At 46.8% G+C, this 19,214-nt stretch overlaps 1 protein-coding gene and 1 long non-coding RNA gene across 4 annotated transcripts in view; one reads left to right on the forward strand and one right to left on the reverse strand.

The window, feature by feature from the left end:
* The first annotated feature begins 230 nt into the window (after window positions 1–230).
* The window catches only part of E2f7 (E2F transcription factor 7), a 41,946-nt gene continuing 22,962 nt past the window's right edge, over window positions 231–19,214 (forward strand). Inside the window, exons 1-5 of one of the 3 annotated variants that reach the window (NM_001358560.1) lie at window positions 231–471; window positions 1,111–1,216; window positions 8,873–9,151; window positions 14,610–14,778; window positions 18,719–19,009. In NM_001358560.1, coding sequence (NP_001345489.1) covers window positions 1,124–1,216; window positions 8,873–9,151; window positions 14,610–14,778; window positions 18,719–19,009 — 832 coding nt within the window. In that variant the 5' untranslated portion in view covers window positions 231–471; window positions 1,111–1,123. Of the gene's footprint in view, window positions 472–1,110; window positions 1,217–2,194; window positions 2,945–8,872; window positions 9,152–14,609; window positions 14,779–18,718; window positions 19,010–19,214 lie in introns of those variants that run through there. The other 2 variants (NM_178609.5, XM_006513883.4) reach the window with 2 other exon arrangements.
* Gm51780 lies at window positions 14,732–17,361 on the reverse strand. Its single transcript, XR_003948936.1, has 3 exons — window positions 16,934–17,361; window positions 15,698–15,827; window positions 14,732–14,817 (listed from the first exon to the last, which is right to left on the reverse strand). It is a non-coding gene; the product is annotated as a predicted gene, 51780 (long non-coding RNA).

Below are 19,214 nucleotides of genomic sequence, written 5' to 3' on the forward strand. Positions count from 1 at the left end.
CCCCGGCTTCCCGCGTCCGCGCCCGCGTCCCCGCGGGAAACGCTCCCGCGTCACCGCCTCCAGGTACCCGGAAGGGGGAGGGGGCGAGGCGACAACAATCCGGCGGGCGGGCGAAGGGGAGGAAAGGCGCGGCGCCGAGCGCCAAGACAGCGAGGGGCGGGGCTTCGGGCCGTGCCGCCGCGCCATTGGTCGGCACCGCCCCGCCGGCCGCCGCGCATTGGTGAATGCTCAAATTCAGTCTCAAGGCGCCAGAGGAGGTGTTTTAGCGGGGACCGCGATCCAGGGCTGGAGCTTGGCTTAGGCGGGTAGGAGACGCTGTCGCTACGCGGACACCGCGGGTGGAGCGGAGGATCTGCGAGCCTTGCCCTGCCCTGCCCATGTCGCCAGCCGGCCGCTGAGATCTACACGCTCTGCCCGCTCACGCGTGCGGCTGCGGACGTCCCCGGAGAGACCCTCCATCGCGCAGCGACAGTAAGGAAGCGTGCGGCCCCCTCGGATGGGGAGGCGGGAATGCGGAGACGGGTTACCCGCCGCCCTGGATGCCGTCCCACAGGCCCCGGGTCCGAGTGCCCCCTGGGGTTGTGCTGGCTGCAGCGCTAGGTGAAGGAGGCTGGTCCCCACTACCACCTACCCCCACGATTTAGGGGTCCCCTGGGAAGAGTTTCACTTGGGGTGTGCTTAGATGCCTAGGGAGGGGCTGAGCGCTTCCCGCATGGGTTGGTCTCTAGATCAGGTTTCAGTCTACCCCCTAGATCAAACCCACTCAAAGTTGAATTCCTCCCGGTTCTTTGCGCCAAAATTAACTGACCTGGGAGACCCTGTAACTTTCTTGGCATTTGCCTAACACCTTCCTTCCTTGGTAACTATTTTGCCTGTTGCTTTTCATAAAGGATTGCAGTTTTGTTCAGTTTTTTCGTCTTCCCAGATTTCCAGTGATTCCTAAGTATATTTTAAGTGTTTGTCCGTGTGAGTTTTAATGAGGAATGGAGGGTGTCTTCATTCTTGGAAAATTCCAGGAATGCTGTAGGAAGGGAAAGTTGATGTTCACAAGTGGCATTTTGTCGTTGTTGTTGTAGGGGGAAATAAATGTAAAATCATTTTCTGATATAGTTGTGTGTTCCAGATGGAGGTGAATTGTTTAACACTAAAAGACTTGATCAGCCCCAGGCAGACCAGACTAGATTTTGCCATTGAAGATGCAGAGAACGCACAAAAGGTAAGCACAAATAAATACTTTATAGTCTCCAGCATGTTTTGGATGGTGATGCCTAGCTTTCGTCTCGTATACAGCATAATTGTGATGGCCGTTATAGAGGAGTTTTTAGAGAATGGGGCCATTGCGACCTTTGTTTCGGCTCCTCTTAAGTCATTAGTGTTGGAACCAGCTTCTGAAGCCAAAGGTGCATTCTGGATGCAGTGATCAGAAGTTTGTGATGCCTAGAGATCCCAAGGGCAGTTGAATTAATGTTGGAAGAAATTAGAAAGCGTTAATTCCCTGGAACAGGATTTTGTTGTTGTAAATACTGGATTTAATGTCCGAATGCTGAGAAACACCACCTTCCTCCTAATGGACCAACTACAGAGATGTCTCCCAAGAGTTACAGCCTTGCCTCCTAGACAGGGGTCAATGTGACTGACCCTCACCAGCTCCTCTGAATAGTTGACAGCCCTTCTGCTTCAGATATACTGAGCCACACACTCAGCAATGTCTAAACCACCCTGGCCTGCATCAGCACAGGTGTGCAGAACAGATGTCCTTTTGAGAAGACAGAGCTGTGAATCTGAGCGTTGTTTAAGCAACAGCAAACAGATGTAACAAACCAGTTTCAGAAACCTGGAATGGAAATCTCTAGTAGCAACTTCCTTAGGCATTGAACCTCTCTGGAGTCCAAGTGTTAGTTTTAGGTTAGCATCAACAGTGAACCTGCCTGGTGACAAAAGACTTGCCTTTATACAAGACTTTATACAATATTTGGCAGCTATTATGTTTGTTAGAGGGGGGCATGTATACCAAGACGTTTTTGTTTTAAAGAGTATTCTTAAAGTTACTTAAGACTACAACTATATATATATATGTATATGTATATGTATATGTATGTGTATATATATATATATATATATATATATATATATATATGTGTGTGTGTATTTAGAAGTTTTGGTTTTGGCAGTTCCAAAATAAAACTTTTCTGTTTTCCTTTGTAATTTGAATAGTTCTGCCTAGAAAGCGGTCTGCTCTCTCAGTGCCCCACTTTTGTTCTGGTCAGTGACTGACCAAGTACTGTCCCTGAGGTTTGATGGTCCCCTCCCCTAATTTGCCTCAGTAAGTGGTGAGTTTTCTCATGGGAAAGTGCAGAGAAATTCAAATGACCTAAGAGATTGGGAAAGTGGTCAAACCATCTCAACTAGAATGAATTGGTTGGGGTTTAGCGAAGAAAGGAGGCAAGAGATAAGAACACAGTGGTTTTTGTGGATATTGGGGTCTCTTTGACCTCTCCCCATTGCTAAAGGATAAATCGGATTCCTAAGGGTGGTGGGGACATGGAGTTTGCAGTCACAGAAACCTGGGTTTGATATCCTGCTCTGCCACTTACCAGCTACATGACCCCAAATAAATACATTTTTAAGGTCTTTTGGCAAATATTTGTGTCCCAAAAGCTGGAGATAAGGAGGTTAAATATCGCCTGACCTGTCTTAGTTCGTTGGTTACCTTTATAAATCAGAGCCAATGCCTAGAATCTCACCCACTGGGTTTTTGTAAAAGTGCCTAGCTTTATACACTTTTCACATTGTACTGAATTAAAATGACTGTGCAGTCATAACTTGTCCTTTAGTCACCTTAGAGGCTTTCGGGGACCCAGATGCAAAAGTAGCCAACTACATTATACTCACAGCATAGAGGAGGAAGAAATACAAGCATTGCATTGGAAAGCTTCAAGGGGAGGTAAGATTTGTGTTACGCCTCATTGGGTAAGGAAATTCAACCTACCTAAAAGAGTTAGTGAGAAGAGTGTTTCAGATAAAAGAAGTGAGAGGTGAGCCTTGGAGAAATGCAGAGTGGCCAGAAGCCAATCAGGCAAAGCTATCCCTTCCTAAGACCCCTCGGGGGATACCTGGAAGGGACCACTGGGTCACGTGTCCTTTAGAGGACCTCTTTCTTGATGTATACATTGGTCCAGATCTGCATGTACTGTACAATCCACACATTCTCTGATCACTCATGGAGAAACTTGTTTCAAAAAAAGAACTTTTTAACATTGTCACCCAGTTTTACTGTCCTTCGTTCTGGAGTATGTCCTGACCAGTGTCCTCACTGATGTCAAAAGTAGGAAGGGACAGTTTAGGACGGAGAAGGGAGTCTTAGGATGGAGCTGTTAAGAGGACTTGTGATTCACCACTGTGGAGGCTGAGGCAGGAGAATTGTGAGACTGGAATAACAGGCTCATAAAACCATGCCTGGCTTCCAAGTGTGTTTCTTTAAAGGCCATTAGTGTCTTTAAGGAGGAGCTAAGACAGAAGGCGGATTTAGCTTGGAACATGTATCTGTGTGCTATCCAGACAGATGACTGTGCAAGAGACCACTGATAGCCTGATTTTAGAATTCTTGAAAAGTTACAGCCTTGGACCCAGACTTGGAATTGGAGCATGTCAGTTGACCTTACAGCCGCATTTTATGAGTTTGGGTGAACTAGTCCAGAGAGAGTAAGATGAGAGCTGAAAGTCTAGATATGGACTCTTGTAAGTGTAGGGGAGGGAGCCCAATGAAGGACTGAGAAGGGACAGTCAGAAATAGAGCTAAAAAAAGAGCGAGTAGTGTCTGGGAAGCAGCAGTCTAGATTTTGTAGAGCCAAGAATCACTACCAACCTTAACCACTCCAGTGGTTATCAGCAAGATGGTTTTAGCATCAGTCTGATTTGGCAGCCAAGAGGTGACCCACGTGAACACCAAGGATTAGAAAATGACTTAATGGCTGCTGAACCTCTTGGAAGGTCTCGAGTGTGGATCGCTCTTTCGAGGAAATGTATTCTGGGAGGAAGGAGAGTTGTTGGCCAGACACCTCCTGACGTGGAGTCTCTGCAGTGAGCCTTAAACAACAGGTGGGGGTTTCATCAGCCAAGGCCCTGGGTTCAACATTAGAGTGAAAGCCATGTTCGGAGGAAGAGCTTGGGTGTGACGAAGGGCAGAAAACCAATGAATGGGACATGGCGGGAGCTGCATGTGAAGCGGGAACTGGAGGGTTAATCAGCAATTATCAAACAATTATCTTGGCAAAGCAGGTGGCCACGTGTTTCTTGATCGCATAGTCAAAGCTATATAGAGACACACACAAGTTGGAAACCAAGGTCTATTAGCTTCCAAGCCTTCTCTGTGACAGTATACAGTGTAATTCCCCATAGCCATAATGCCAGTCCTTATTAATAACCATGTGCCCTTGCATGATGTGCCCTTGCATAGCATTTCATAGATGGCAGCGTTTCCCTTTATCGTCTGAGCTGATGATCACATGGCTTTGTGGCAGATAGACCCAGGTCTGTTGCCTCCTTCATAACTGAGAGCGGTGAGACCATTTCGTGGCTTGCGTTTCTCTGGGCTCTCTGACTGAAGTGATGTGGTTGCCTAGCAAGCAGATCCCACTTGAGTTCCGTGTGCAGGAGACTTGTGAGTGCCCAGCATGGCCGCTCAGGAAGGAAGAGAGAGGAAAGGAGCAGCACTGAGCTGCAGGTGAGTTGTGGAATTCTGAGGTTCCACTGCAGGGAGTTCAAGGTGACCCCTCTGAGTGGTCCTAAGCCAGTTAGACCACATCTTTGCTTGCTGGGAGAATTTTCACCAGTCATTGAGTTCAGCGTTAGCCTCCCAGGAATGGGTGTGGTCCTGGGTTCCTGGGCCCTCTAAAGAGGCCAAGGAAATCCAGCCAAGGGTGTGTGTTGTTGGCATGGCTTCCAACAGCTGGGAAAATGACTCAGTCATTCCCCGTTCCTGAAGAGACCTGGTGGCAAACAGAGTCAACCATTGGAGTAGGCAGCCTTACTAGAAAGCCTTGGTAATTAGTCTAAACCCCATGTTCACACACACACACACACACACACACACACACAGTAGGCAGCCTTACTAGAAAGCCTTGGTAATTAGTCTAAACCCCATGTTCACACACACACACACACACACACACACACACACACACAGTAGGCAGCCTTACTAGAAAGCCTTGGTAATTAGTCTAAACCCCATGTTCACACACACACACACACACAGTAGGCAGCCTTACTAGAAAGCCTTGGTAATTAGTCTAAACCCCATGTTCACACACACAGAGAAAGAGACAGAGACAGAGAGAAACATGGAACCAAGTAGAATGAGTAACCATTGAACTGAGGTCTAAACTATTCTAAACCAATTTTGCTCTGCCCCACATAGTGTAATTAGATCATAGCTCACTTTCTTGCCCACCTAAGACCTCACCACACAGTTCTTTGTGCCATTTTTAATAAATGTTGATGTAGAGGTGTTGTCTTAGTTGAGGTTTTTATTGCTGCAGCAAAACCATGACCAAAAACCAAGTTGGGGAAGAAAGAGTTTATGGCTTACACTTCCATATCGCTGTTTATCATTAAAGGAAGTCAGGACCGGAAATCAAACAGGGCAGGAACCTGGAGGCAGGAGCTGACGCAGAAGTCATAGAGGGGTGCTGCTTACCGGCCTGCAACCCATGGCTTTCTATAAGAAAGCAAGACTACCTGCCCAGGGGTAGCACCACCCACAATAGGCTGGGCCCTTTCCCATCAATCACTAGTTAAGAAAATTCCTTAGAGCTGTATCTTTCAGAGTCATTTCTTCAAGGTTCCCTCCTTTCAGATAACTCTAGTTTGTGTCACGTTGACATAAGACCAGCCAGCACGGGTATGATAGAGTCCTAAAACAGCCATGCTGTTTCTCACGTAAACTATAGTAAAAACGCATCTGCCTATGAAGAAATTGTTCATTTTGAATTGCTCTGTCACTGCAGAGAAACTTGAGAACTCATTCCTGTGTGGACATGCACCCCCGGAAACGGGAGGGAAGGAGGGTAAATCTGTCTACTCCTAAGCCCGGGACACACCTTGTGCCTTGAGGGTACCTTTTGGCAAGACATAGAGTTCATTCGACACCTGGAACAGGCAAGCCATCGTAGGAATACAACCGGAGGAACCAGCCTCCACGGGTGCATGGTCTTATTGCTGAGTCAAGAAAATCGTCCAGGAAGCTAATGAGAAATGCAGTGTGCTGTATTCTTGTATTCTATTGGGGCTGAGCACAGGGACAAATGGGAGAGAATGGGAAAGGAGGAAAGGTCATAGCTAAGCTTTCTTGCGAGTTTGCTGTGCACTACTGAGCTAGCCTGAACCCTTGAGGTTGGTATTTTTTATGAACGATGTTCTTTTCAACTGAATACATTGCACTGAAATCCTGTTGATCGAAGCCGGAGGCACTTGCCTACTGACCTGGGATCCTGCGTGCATAACCACTCCCCCACGTTGCGTCTCCAGGCGCTACTGGGCACCTTTTCTGGAACTTAGAAAAAGATAGTTTGCTTCTAATTTGCACCCAGAATGAGCTCCTATGTAGATGCGCCATTTTTTTTTTTTTTTTTTTTTAAGAAACTGCTCTTGGCTGCCTTTCACGCGCTTAGATTTTCACACTGGCTCTTGTATGCAACTCCGAGCAACTTATTTAACCTCTATACCTGAGGTTATATAACTTCATCCATAAACTGGAGTAAACAATCGTACCTGTCTTAGTTAGGATTTTACTGCTGCGAACAGACACCATGACCGAGGCAAACTCTCATAAGGACATTTCATTGGGGTTGGCTTAGAGGTTCAGAGGTTCAGTCCGTTATCATCAAGGCAGGAGCATGGCAGCATCCAGGCAGGCGTGGTGCAGGAGGAGCTGAGAGGTCCACATCTTCATCTGCAGGTCTTTTAGAGAAGACTCACTTCCAGGCAGCTAGGATAGGAGTAGGATATTAAACCCTACACTCACAGTGAGTGACACACCTACTCTAGCAAGGCCACACAGTCTAATAGTGCCACTCCCTAGCCAAAGCATATACAAACCATCACAGTACCTATGTCAGAGAGTTAGATTAGGAATTGATACAAGTCCAGGAAACAGGACGTGACATGTGTTACGCACTTCATCATTTCCCTTGAGAACTCCCTTGTAGGCATGGTCAGAATGGCTCACCAGCAGGAACTTGTTAGCAGATCTGAGCAACCCTCTAGGATCGATGGCTGCCTTCTGCTAAAGCGTGAGACCTCGTCACCTCCACCACTCCTTCCTGGCACATTATAGTACAAGAGAGTGTCACCATAGCTAACTGGCAGCTTCTGCTGACCCAACGAATAAGAGTGGTTGGCCCGAGTCTTAGTTAGGGTTTTTATTGCTGTAAGGAGACACCATGACCACGGTAACTCTTACAAAGGAAAGCCTTTCATTAGAGCTGGCTTACAGTTCAGATGTTTAGTCCATTATTATCATGGCAGGAAGCATGGTGGAGTGCAGGTAGACACAGTGCTAGGAAGGGAACTGAGAGTTCTACATCCAGCTTTCAGACAGCAGGAAGAGTTACTGGGCCTGGCTTCAGCTTCTGAAACCGTAAAGCCCACCCCCACTGACACATGATGTCTTCCAACAAGGCCACACCCTCTGAGTCCATGGGGGCCACTGTCACTTATACAACCAGAGCCTTTGGACCCAGAAACCAGTTTCTCCCAGTCTTCTACCTCTGTCCAGGACAGGACTGTTTGAAGCACTGATCAGCCAGAACCAGAGCATACAGTGGCTGTAGGGTGGTTGATACAGTACAGGAAAAGGGAGAGATGTTGAACCTTCCTCCGCTTTCATTATATGAGTCACTGCTGACAGGAAGAGAATTCCACTAGAGGAAGGGCAGACTCTTCCTGCTTTCGAACGGTGAAAATCAGTGGATAGACATTGGCTTCTGTTATTTGGTGGAGCCAAATGCTGCCTCTTTGTGCTCTTGTGGGGTTTTTGTTTTGTTGTATCATGGGCTCCTTTTGAACCCTTTCTTATAATTGTCTACACAGATTGTTTTAAGATTGCAGAAATTGGAAAGCAAAACTTTGGCACGGAGCACTTCAAAACCTTGCTAGCAATTCGATACCACGTCTGGAGCATCTACGCTTATGACCTACTACTGGAGGTCTCGTTTGTTGTAGAGGCTGTCGGTTGATTTAAGTGACAAACTCAAAGGGTAAATCATGCGTGGTAGAAACTCCACACTAGTCCTGTGAGATAAGGGTCGCTTGGCAGGACACAGGACTCAGGAAATGCAAAGCAATATAAGCAAGCAAAACACCGGCCCTTCGCTGTGAATGGTCGAAGGAACACTGCTCAGAAAACATCAGGCAGCTCTCACGATGGTATTTTGTTGGCTGTTCTCCCTTTAACGAGTCCTGTTATAGGTTGATTTTGAACATAGAACTACCAAGGTGTAACCATTCTTCAGTAGCAAATACAAACCTGTAAGTAGGGTTTTGAAAAATACGGCCCTGTGAAGCAGGAAAAGACTCCGTTGGCCTTCTTCATTTCAGCTATTACAGGCATCTGTTGGTGACAGATACATTTGTGACTTCTCTTACCAACACTTCATAAAAAATATGTGCAAAAAAAAGTAGCAGATGTAATGGGTTTCCTTGGAGCCACTGTTCAATGCCTGTGGGGCTCTCTATACATTTATCCAGTATTGGTTCTTTCCGACCTTGAATGTGTGGTCTAATCTGTATTTCTAAGTAGAACATACTCTGTACCCTTAAGCAGACAACTGCCTTTTCTTGACCCTTGCTAAAAAGTTCTCTTTGCTTTAAATAGGAAAATATATTTGTCGACCGATCAAGGATGACCCCAAAGACACCGATGAAGAACGAGCCGATCGACCTGTCAAAGCAAAGAATCTTCACCCCAGACAGAAACCCCATTACTCCAGTAAAGCCGGTCGACAGGCAGCCGCAGGTGGAGCCCTGGACACCCACAGCCAACCTGAAGATGCTCATCAGCGCCGCCAGCCCAGACATAAGAGACCGGGAGAAGAAAAAGGAGCTGTTCAGACCCATTGAGAATAAGGAGGATGCGTTCGTGAACTCCCTGCAGGTAGCGAGCTGTGCTCGAGGGCTTTGTAAAACTTCCCCGGGTTTAACATGATTATTTAAAAGTCGCACGATACCTGTCCGGTCAAACAGCGTTCGTTAAGCATGGCATCATTTGTTAACGGCTGCATTTTTGCTCAGATTCTTATTTTTCACTATTAATTGCTTTCTTCCCTTAACCAGACCAAATCTTAAAAAACAACTAATAGTAATTTGATCCAGTAGAGAAATTTGGATTTTTATTTTTTAATTTAGATTATTTATTTACATTCCAGTCCTTACCCCACCCCCTCAGTCTCCTTCCCACAGTCACTCGTCCCATTCCTCCTCCCCCTTGCTTCTGAGAGGATGCTCCCAACACCACCAGACCTCCACCTTCCCTGGGGCCTCAAAAAATTTGAGGATTAAACATATCTTCTCCCACTGAGGCCTGACCAGGCAGACCTCTGCTGTATATGTGTCAGGGGCCTCAGACCAGGCTGTGTGTGCTCCTGGCTGGTGGCTCAGTCTCTGGGAGCTCCCAAAGGGCCAGCTTAGTTGAGACTGCTGATCTTCCTGTGGGGTCACCCTCCCCTTCAGCTTCTTCAATCCTTCCCCTAATTCAACCACAGGGGTCCCCGACTTCAGCCCAATGGTTGGGTGTAAGTGTCTTGAGTCTGTTTCAGTCAGCTGCTGGTAGGGCCTCTCAGAGCACAGCCATGCCAGGTTCCTGTCTGTAAGCACATCATAGCATCAGTAATAGTGTCAGGCCTTGGTGTCCCCCTGCCACATGAGATGGATCCCAAGTTGGGCTCGTCACTGGACCTCCTTTCCCTTCGTCTCTTCTCCATTTTTGTCCCTGCAGTTCTTTTAGACAGGAACAATTCTGGGTCAGGAATTTTGACTGGGCTAGTAACCCCGTCCCTCCACTTAGATTTTTTTCTAAAGCACTGCTATTTTGTTGTTGGTTGGTTGTTTGAATGTGGGTATGTGGGAAGGCGGGAGGGATGTGCACAAACACAAGCGCGTGTGCACTCTGCCCTCTTACTCACTGTTCTATTGCCATGGATAGACGCCATAACTGACCTATTTTGGCTGCCATCTAGCTAACGTGACCCTCTGCGCTACTGTAATGTGCAGGGAAGGACTGTGGAGGTGGTGGGGTCTCACTCTTTAATTTATATTTTTCTCTTACAAAAGAACACTTAATTGGGACCTGCTTACAGTCTCGGAGGCTTAGTCCATCAACATCATGAGGAGCATGGAGGCACACACGGCACTGGAGAAGTAACTTGAGAGGGACATCGTGATTTTATAGACAAGAGGGAGGCACCGGACCTGGTGTGGGCCCACCCCCAGAGACACACCTCCTCCAACAAGGCCACGCCTCCTAATCCTTTTCGAACAGTGCCATGCTCCTTGATGACTAAGCCTTCAAATAGATGAGCTTAGGGGCAGTTCTCATTCAAACCTCTACAGCCTAATGATTTAGCAGGGCGTGGTGGCGCACGCCTTTAATCCCAGCACTTAGGAGACGGAGGCAGGCAGATTTCTGAGTTTGAGGCCAGCCTGGTCTACAGAGTGAGTTCCAGGACAGCCAGGGCTATACAGAGAAACCCTGTCTTAAAAAAACCAAAAAACAAAACAAAACAAAAAACCCATAGGGCTTTATACTTAGTAGGCAAGCCCTCTTGCCACAAAGCCACATGGCCAGCCATCTTTAAATCACATTCCCCATACTGTTTTAAAAGACTTAACAATCAGTCCTTTTCACTCCCACCAAACTTTTCTGAGACTTCCCTCCCCAGAAAAATGACTTGCAAATAAATCAGTCTTTTCAGCTATTTTTTTTTTCTCTTTTTGCTGGATTTTTTTGTTAAGTTGTAAAATTTGCTTGAAACACAGAAATTGGGAAAGAAAAAGAGAAGGTGTCTCAAATTACAACTTGAAGCTAATAGACCAAAATGAGTGAATTACTCACTTAATCTACTACAGTGGATTCTTCTGGGTAGCTCGATACAAATCATGCAGAACTGAGAGCAATTGCTTTATGCTCAGTGCCAGAAGTGGTTCATAGTTCCTCTTGCTGTGTGGTCTGTACCTCAGCCTCCTCTCTGGATTTTGTGTGTTTTGACAATCACAGGAAGCCCAGCTTCAGAGACTGGGCTCAAATCACAAGGGATTGTGGCTAAGTGCCGTCTTTAAGCCAATCTGCTATAAACGAATGAGACTTGCTTGAGCTATTCTATTGGGGTTTAAAGCTTTGTAAAATGGAAACTATTAAAATGTGTGGTCATCTTGGGTTTTCGTTTTCTTTTCATGTTTTTGGGTTTTTTTTTTTTTCTGTTTGTTTTGTTTTATTTTCAGGACAGTGTCTTACCATGTCGCTTTGGCTGTCCTGAAACTCACTATGTAGAACACGCTGGCCTCGAACTCACAGAGATCTGCCTGAGTCTGCACCCAAGTGCTGGGATTAAAGGCGCGTGCCACCACCCCTGCAGGGTTTGCACCTTCAGTCAGCGCATTCTCCAGAACCATTTATGTTTTTGTCACAGTTATAGATCTGCTTTCATTGCTAGGCAGTGATCCACTGCGTGAGCAGCGTGGCTACCTGTCCCTCCTGTCTGCAGTCATTAAGGTGGTTTGCAGTTTGGGGCTGATACAAATTTATGGTTTGTTCATATCTCTTAGTGTGTCTGACTCACATCTCCTAGAGCAGTGCTTCTCAAAATTGTATTTGGGAACTTCTTCATACCCAAAGGATCTTTCAGAGGACTTCTGTATGTGTGTCTGTCTGCCTGTCTGTATGTGGATTGCATTCATGCTGTACCCACAGGGGCCAAAAGAGGGCATCAGATTCACTGGGACTGGAGCTGCAGGCAGGTGTGGCCTGCTCCAAATGGGTACTGGGAATCGAACCCAGGTCCACAGCAAGTGCTCTTAACCACTGAGTTATCTCAACGGCTTCCAAATTCCTTTCTCAGCAATACTAAGATGTTTGCCAATTACATCCCCTTCACTTGTGTGTGATTTCAAGAGATTCGAGTGATTACAAGATACAATAAGTACAAAAATAAGCATTAGATCATTTTCTGTGAAGCCAACACTGAAGACATGGGAAACAGACATAGAAACCTGGCCTTTTCTCGGCAGCATAGGTATCTCATCAATTGATGAAACTCAGTCTGGCCATCACCTTCAATCCCAGCACTCGGGAGGCAGAGGCAGGCAGATCTTTGTGAGTTTTCAAGGCCAGCCTGGTCTACAGAGTGAGTTTCAGGAAAGCCTTGGCTACACACACACACACACACACACACACACACACACACACACAAGGCACCTGCCTGTCTCCACTAGGCTTGTGAAACATTGATTGACCCATGTCTCCTCTGCAGCTGTCACTCATTAGTCTGTCAGGGTACTGGTGTCTTCATGTGACATCCACTGGTTTTTTTCTTGACTCTCTCTCATAAGATTAGACTGTCCACATGATTGCCGGCCACTGTGGATTTCTTCCTCTTCTGTGTGATACCTGTTTGTGTGTGCCCATTTGTATTGGACTGCTCTTCTTTCTCATAGTGATTTCTAGGAGATGGTTTATATTCTAGACACTAAATTATCATTTGTTACTTGTGTTATATGACACATATATCTTGGTTCTGTTGGGTTTGTTTTGTTTTGTTTTTGTTGGTTCTCAGCTCACAAAGCTCTCAAGTTTAACATGGTTTTGTGTTAGGGCCTTTCCTCTTTCTTTAAGATTTTTTTTTCCATCCTAATTTATTTTTTAATATATTTTCTTCTGCTTTGGTGACCCCCAAACATAAAATTATTCTGTTGGTATTTTATAACTGTAATTTTCCTCCTGTCCTGTTATGAACAGTAATGTAGATATTTTTAGAGACAAGTTTGCCAAGGGGGTGGCAAAGCACAGGTTAAAAACTGCTGCTCTAAGATCTTGAAAATTTGTTAGATTTACTCCTAAAACCCTTATCATTCTCATTGATGTTATAAATAGTAATAAATCATAATTCTCATGATTATAGATAGTATCTTTTGAACTTATTTTCCCTTGCTGTTCAGGAATACAGTTTGGGTTTTTGGTTGGTTGGTTTTGTTTATTTGGGTTTTTTGTACGTGTTTTCTTTGGTTTGGTTTGGGTTGGGTTGGGGTTTTTTGGTTTTTCAAAACATGGTTTCTCTGTGTAGCCTTGGCTGTTCTGGAATTCTTTCTCTGTAGACCAGGCTGGCCTCGAACTCATAGAGATCCACCTGCCTCTCTGCCTCTCAAGTGCTAGGATTAAAGGTGTGCAGTTTGGGTTTAAAACATGTCTCCTCGTACTCAACTATCTTGCTAATTCCTCTAATTTTTCAGATTTTTATTTTTTTGAGGGAACGATCATAATCTTTTCAGGATGAAGAGGGTTTGTTTGTGTTTTCCAGTCCTTTGCCTCAGTTTCTGCTTACTGTCCTAACATACTTACTAGGATTTCCCACATGACCCAGAAAAGGCCCAGTGACTTTGGGTATCTGTCTTAGGGTTTTACTGCTGTGTACAGACACCATGACCAAGGCAACTCTTATAAGGACAACATATAATTGGGGCTGGCTTACAGGTTCAGAGGTTCAGTCCATTATTATCAAGGTGGGAGCATGGCAGCATCCAGGCAAGGCATGGTGCAGGAGGAGCTGAGAGTTCTACATCTTCATCTGAAGGCTGCTAGCAGAATACTGACTTCCAGGCAGCTAGGATGAGGGTCTTAAAGCCCACGCCCACAGTGACGGACCTACTCCAACAAGGCCACACCTATTCCAACAGGGCCACACCTCCTAATTGTGCCATTACCTGGGCTGAGCATCATCACAGTATCCTTGTTGCTTTCTCGGCTTTAAGGGAACACTTCCGAGGTTTCTCGGCTAGCCAGATAATTCGCTTTTGTATTTTCATGAATCTGAAACACGAAACTTATCAAGCGCTTTTTTCTGCATCTGTCGGAAGGATCTGACTTACTGGCCCTGGTGGAGTTTCATGAAGATTTGGTCTATCTTGAACCTATATAACAGTTTTCCAGGTCACTGTATCTCATGCTTTGTCAGTAACAGTCACCCAGAGTCCTGAAAAGCAGATTCTGACTCACAGGGTCCAAGATGAAGGCCGAGATGCTACCTCTCCAGCAAGCGCCTGTGCCTGCTGTCTCTGCTGCCAGGGCTACCCGCATAAGAGAGACAAGGGTGGAACACCCCGCCCAGGATACCATTCCTGTTTTAAACCTCTAACCCTGAATCTCAGCCTCTTGTATTTAAATGAGAAACAGCTTAGTCCAGAGAAGATAACAGGAAGGACATTAAGAGAATTAGACTAGAAGTCATTTTCGCTGGAATCTTGACCGGCATGGACTGGGGTCACTTTGCCAACGGCTTTCCAGCATCAGCCGTTCCGGTGGTGACCATGACTTCTCCCCGTTCCCTTCCGTCTGCCCCCTGCAGCTTGACGTGGCCGGTGACGGCGCTGTGGATGAGTATGAGAAGCAAAGGCCAAGCAGGAAACAGAAGAGCTTGGGGCTGCTGTGCCAGAAGTTTCTAGCTCGCTATCCGAGCTACCCCTTGTCAACGGAGAAAACCACCATCTCCCTAGATGAGGTCGCCGTCAGTCTCGGTATGTATCACCCCGTTGTTGCCTGGAGACCTGCGGGCTCTGACAGCGGGAAGCTGGTTACCTCGGGTGGGTCAGGGGCACCAAGCACTCTCATTTACTAACAGAGGGCCTGTAAGAGGGTAACGACAGGGTTAAGGGCAGAGCTGCCTCCACCATCATCCAATCTCCCTTCATAGAATCCAAGGGAGAATTCTATGAATTGCATAGAATTCAAGGAAGCCTAGGTCTTTCACCTTAAAAATGTGGAGATCTAAACTGTGGCTTAGCGGTAGAGAATTTGCTTAGCGTGTACAAAGTGGGTTTAGCCGCTAAATCTTACAGGGGGAGAAATGTGTTTAATGATAAAAGATAATATTTTTATATTTCCATTGCAGATTAGTCTCATCTTAAGTTCTTATTTCAGGATCTAAAAAAATAGAAGCTGGGTGTGACGGTACATACCTGCAGTCCCAGTACTTTTGGGACAGAGGTAGGACTATAAATTTGGAGCCATGGCCTAGGGTACTCAGGGAGACCCCGTCTCATAAAGAAAATTGCAGATATCTTGCTCTTTAACAATGCTTCAAAGAGTTTGGAGCTAGTATTACTTCCTGTATAAAACACGGCGTTGGACTGCCTCCGCCGGGAGCGCCACAGCAAACCTGTCAGGACAGAGGATGCACAGCCCAGTGTAACTCATAGAGCCGAGCTTCCTAACAAAGAAGAATGCACATGTGCGCATGTGGCGGGCACACGTGTCAAGTGTGCTGCCTTGCACAGCTGTAAACACGTACACAGCTACTTTGGAAGAGAGACCCCTAGTGGACAGGGACTGCATTTGGTTTCAGGATGATCGACTTATTGACAGTCATTACATAGAATCCCTGATAATCTGGAGGTTTAAGGAGTATCCCCTTAAAAACAAGGAAATCTTACCTACCGGGGAGTATTTGAGAGGAGGAAGCTAAATGAATGGCCAGTAGTTGGTGTTTCATAGCTCCCTTTGTTCCAAAGCCCAGAGAAGCATGGCACGGTAGCAGGCTGTCAGTGGGAGTCACTTGAGTTGATAGCTGAAAAGATTCTGACTGTTAGAAACCTCGTCAGTGGAGAGACTTGGTTCTGAGGGGAAGACTCTAGGTAGGCAGGTAGGACCTGGCTCTGACCTTTCCCAGTTTGCCCTAACTTAGAAACGTTACTAACCTTTTCTCGTCTGTAACAAAAACTTGGAGAGAGGTCACAGAGCTGGGCGGAGAAGATTAACAAGCTTAGTTCAGTCCCGGCAGGAGTCTCGGAAAACAGTCTTGCAGAAAATGAGGGTTAACTACCAGATCCTATAGTATTCCCATCGGGGTTCATAAAGTCTCCCCCCCCCCTCCCCCGCCTGCCATATACATTTAGTTTCCCCTGGAGGTTTCGCACTGGTCCTAGTGTTGCAGAACACAAAGATGAGGCATTTGAGGGGAAATTTACAGTTCCAGGGAGGATAAAAGAGATTTCATCACATCACGTTATAGCTGCCCTAAACCAAACTCCAGAAATGAGACCACAATGTCCTGTGACGACACAGACACGCTAAGTAAAACGAGCCACCGTCTCTTCTCTTGTGAGATGGAAAAGTAGTGTCTCACCCTAGGAACTGTTTTCCCCAGTGACCATCTCTTGGCCTTGAGTCTGAACCCCTTGTCCCCTCCTAATTCGCCAGACCTCCATTTACCCAAAGATGTGCGGGGTTTGAAACTGTAGTTCCCAGAGTCTGCTGTGATATAGACTTGACTCTGGGGTTGATGAATGAGCACTTAAGGACTTGGAAATAACTCTAGTAAATAGAAAACACGACAGCCTTCGCTTACACTGAGCTGAGTGGTGTTCTCGGTCGGTTCCTGGGGAAATAATAGACTATAGAAAGCATAGTAGTCATCGCCGAGTCCTTGTATGTTCAACTAGGATTATAAGTAGAATTAATAGCACCATCTGAGAACAAAGGAAGAAAGGAGGCAGAGTGCCTTAATAAAGCCTTCCTTGCCTCAAGCCTCCGAGTAGCCTGTAGGCCCTGAGACCTGCGAGTAGAACTTGACGTACACAGCCCTGTAAACTGTGAGACTTAGGCATGATTGGGACAGAGAGCCATTAAGCTGCCAAGGGGCTACCACGTCTGGCATTTATCAAAACAACCTACCAAGTGTCCATTTGCACAACTCTTATTCTCAAAGCTGGCAGACTCTTCCTTCCTTTTCCCTGCTTGGGACTCCTGGCCACTAGGTGGAGGTTGAACAGCTTAGTTACCGAGCACAGACTAATACAACAGCCAGGCATATGGCCGCCCCCAGGGTGTCTCAGTTGCGTTCACTTGACATTTCTAACGGGAAGGTTGGTGAGATGGTGCGGGCTACACAGGATGTGTTGCTATGCGGAAACAGGCTGGAGAAGAGAACCAGACAGCCCTGCACGAGAGGCTCCTGCCAGTACCCTCCGGCAGGGCAGCCGGCACTGAGCCTGGGGTGAGGGGCAAGCCGGTCGGGAGTGGAAATGTTCTGATTAACCATGAAATGCCTCTTCATGTGTGTGACAAAGCCCCTCTTCATCCCAGGGGTGTCTTTGTTATTCGGTGTCTCTCTCCCATTATATCTTTGAGGAGCCCAAAGCTACCGTCACTGGGTCTGTTTCTGGGAGTGGAGACAAACAGAGCATCTTTACAGAGGGCTGGGTTTTCTCCAAAGCCCCTGGAGGCTTTCATGTGAATACTCAGATGAGAGCAAAGGGGACAGTAGGCCTGGGGCCTGTTACACCACAGGATGAGTCACAAACCAGAGATGGTTAGAGTCTGCCTCTACCGTGACTCTTCGTGTTAGCGAGGGTTTTAGGTAGCTCCAACTCATGTAATATTGAGATAAAGTTAGCATCTGTTGAGAACCCTTTATATTAATGCCAACAGTTATTTTATAGGATAAGTACTGTACTATAGAAAGGTTAAAGAACTTCCTAGGGTGGGTCACTTATAAGGGACAGACTGAGGGTTCATGTCCAGGGAGTCTGTTTCTAGTGCCTTCCACACTTAACTAGCATACATATTTTCAGTAATTAGAAGAAAAAATCCGACTTAGGGGCGTTCAGGGAGAGGCGGTGAGTTATACAGCCGCCTGCACTGAGCTGTGTGTTTCACTGTTGGTCTGATGTTGGCAAATGGTGACTGAGAGGACAAGGAGAGCTACTGCCAACCATGGCACATGAGCAGGGACCCCAAACCCTTGAATCTAGGGTTTCCAGTTCAAAGTGGCAGGCAGTATTTATCATCCAGACTGGTCAGAGTTTGTATATTAATTGTCACATCAGTCGAACTCCCAAGAAAGGCCTGTACTGTCCGGTGAGGGGATCATTATTGTCTAGTTTATGGTTAGTCGTTGCTGTCCGTGTGACAGGATTTAGGATCATGAAGGAACACACTGTGGGTGGGCCTATGAGGGTATCCCCAGAAAGACTGAACTGAGCAGAGAAGACCCACCCAGGATGTGGTAGCTCGATCCTATGGGGTAGGGTCCCCAAGCGATTAAAATGAGAAGTCAGGACAAGCTGAACACCAGCCTCGTCTCATCCGCTTCCTGACTGTAATTGTACTCGCTTCTTCCTGTCCCACCACCGTGACTGTTCACCGTGACGGACTGTCTCCTCAAACCATGAGTCAGCTCAAACCCTTCCTAACGTAGTGTCTGTCAAGTATCTTGTCGCAACAAGACGTGTAGCCAATACACGTCTGCAAGTTAGGAATGCAGCCCCCACCAGCCAGCTGCCATGTCCCAAGAAGAATCAGCAGGGTCTGTTTGAATCCTCCTCAGGCGGATTCATGGGTTATCCACAATCGCTGGGCATTAACTTGGATGTCAGACCTGTTCGCAGACCTCTTGGGGAGTTGATGCTCAGAAGCGCTCATTTGCCTGACGTCTCTTGGCTTCTTCTCCGCAAACAGGCGTGGAAAGGAGACGCATCTATGACATCGTAAACGTGCTGGAGTCGCTGCATCTGGTCAGCCGGGTGGCTAAGAATCAGTATGGTTGGCACGGTCGGCACAGCCTCCCCAAAACCCTGAGGACCCTACAGAGACTGGGAGAGGAACAGAAATACGAGGAGCAGATGGCCTGCCTCCAGCAGAAGGAGCTGGACCTGATGGGGTATAGGTTCGGAGAACGCAGGAAAGACGGGTCTCCGGACCCCCGAGATCCACACCTACTTGATTTTTCCGAAGCCGACTACCCCTCTTGTGAGTCTGTTACAAACTCGCGAATAATGGTCCAGGGAATGACGGTGCAAGGCGTCACTGTGACAGCCCTGGGGGGTGGGGGGGAGGCACTCTCTCATTCTGTCTGCCAGAGGTCAGAGGGCTCCAGGCTGGGCTGCCTACTCTGCCTCACCCGTGACCTCTCTTCTGGTTAGACTGTGAGCCATATATAATAGCCACATACTGC

The sequence above is a fragment of the Mus musculus genome, chromosome 10 (genome assembly GCF_000001635.26).
Source record: "Mus musculus strain C57BL/6J chromosome 10, GRCm38.p6 C57BL/6J".
Taxonomy (NCBI): domain Eukaryota; kingdom Metazoa; phylum Chordata; class Mammalia; order Rodentia; family Muridae; genus Mus; species Mus musculus.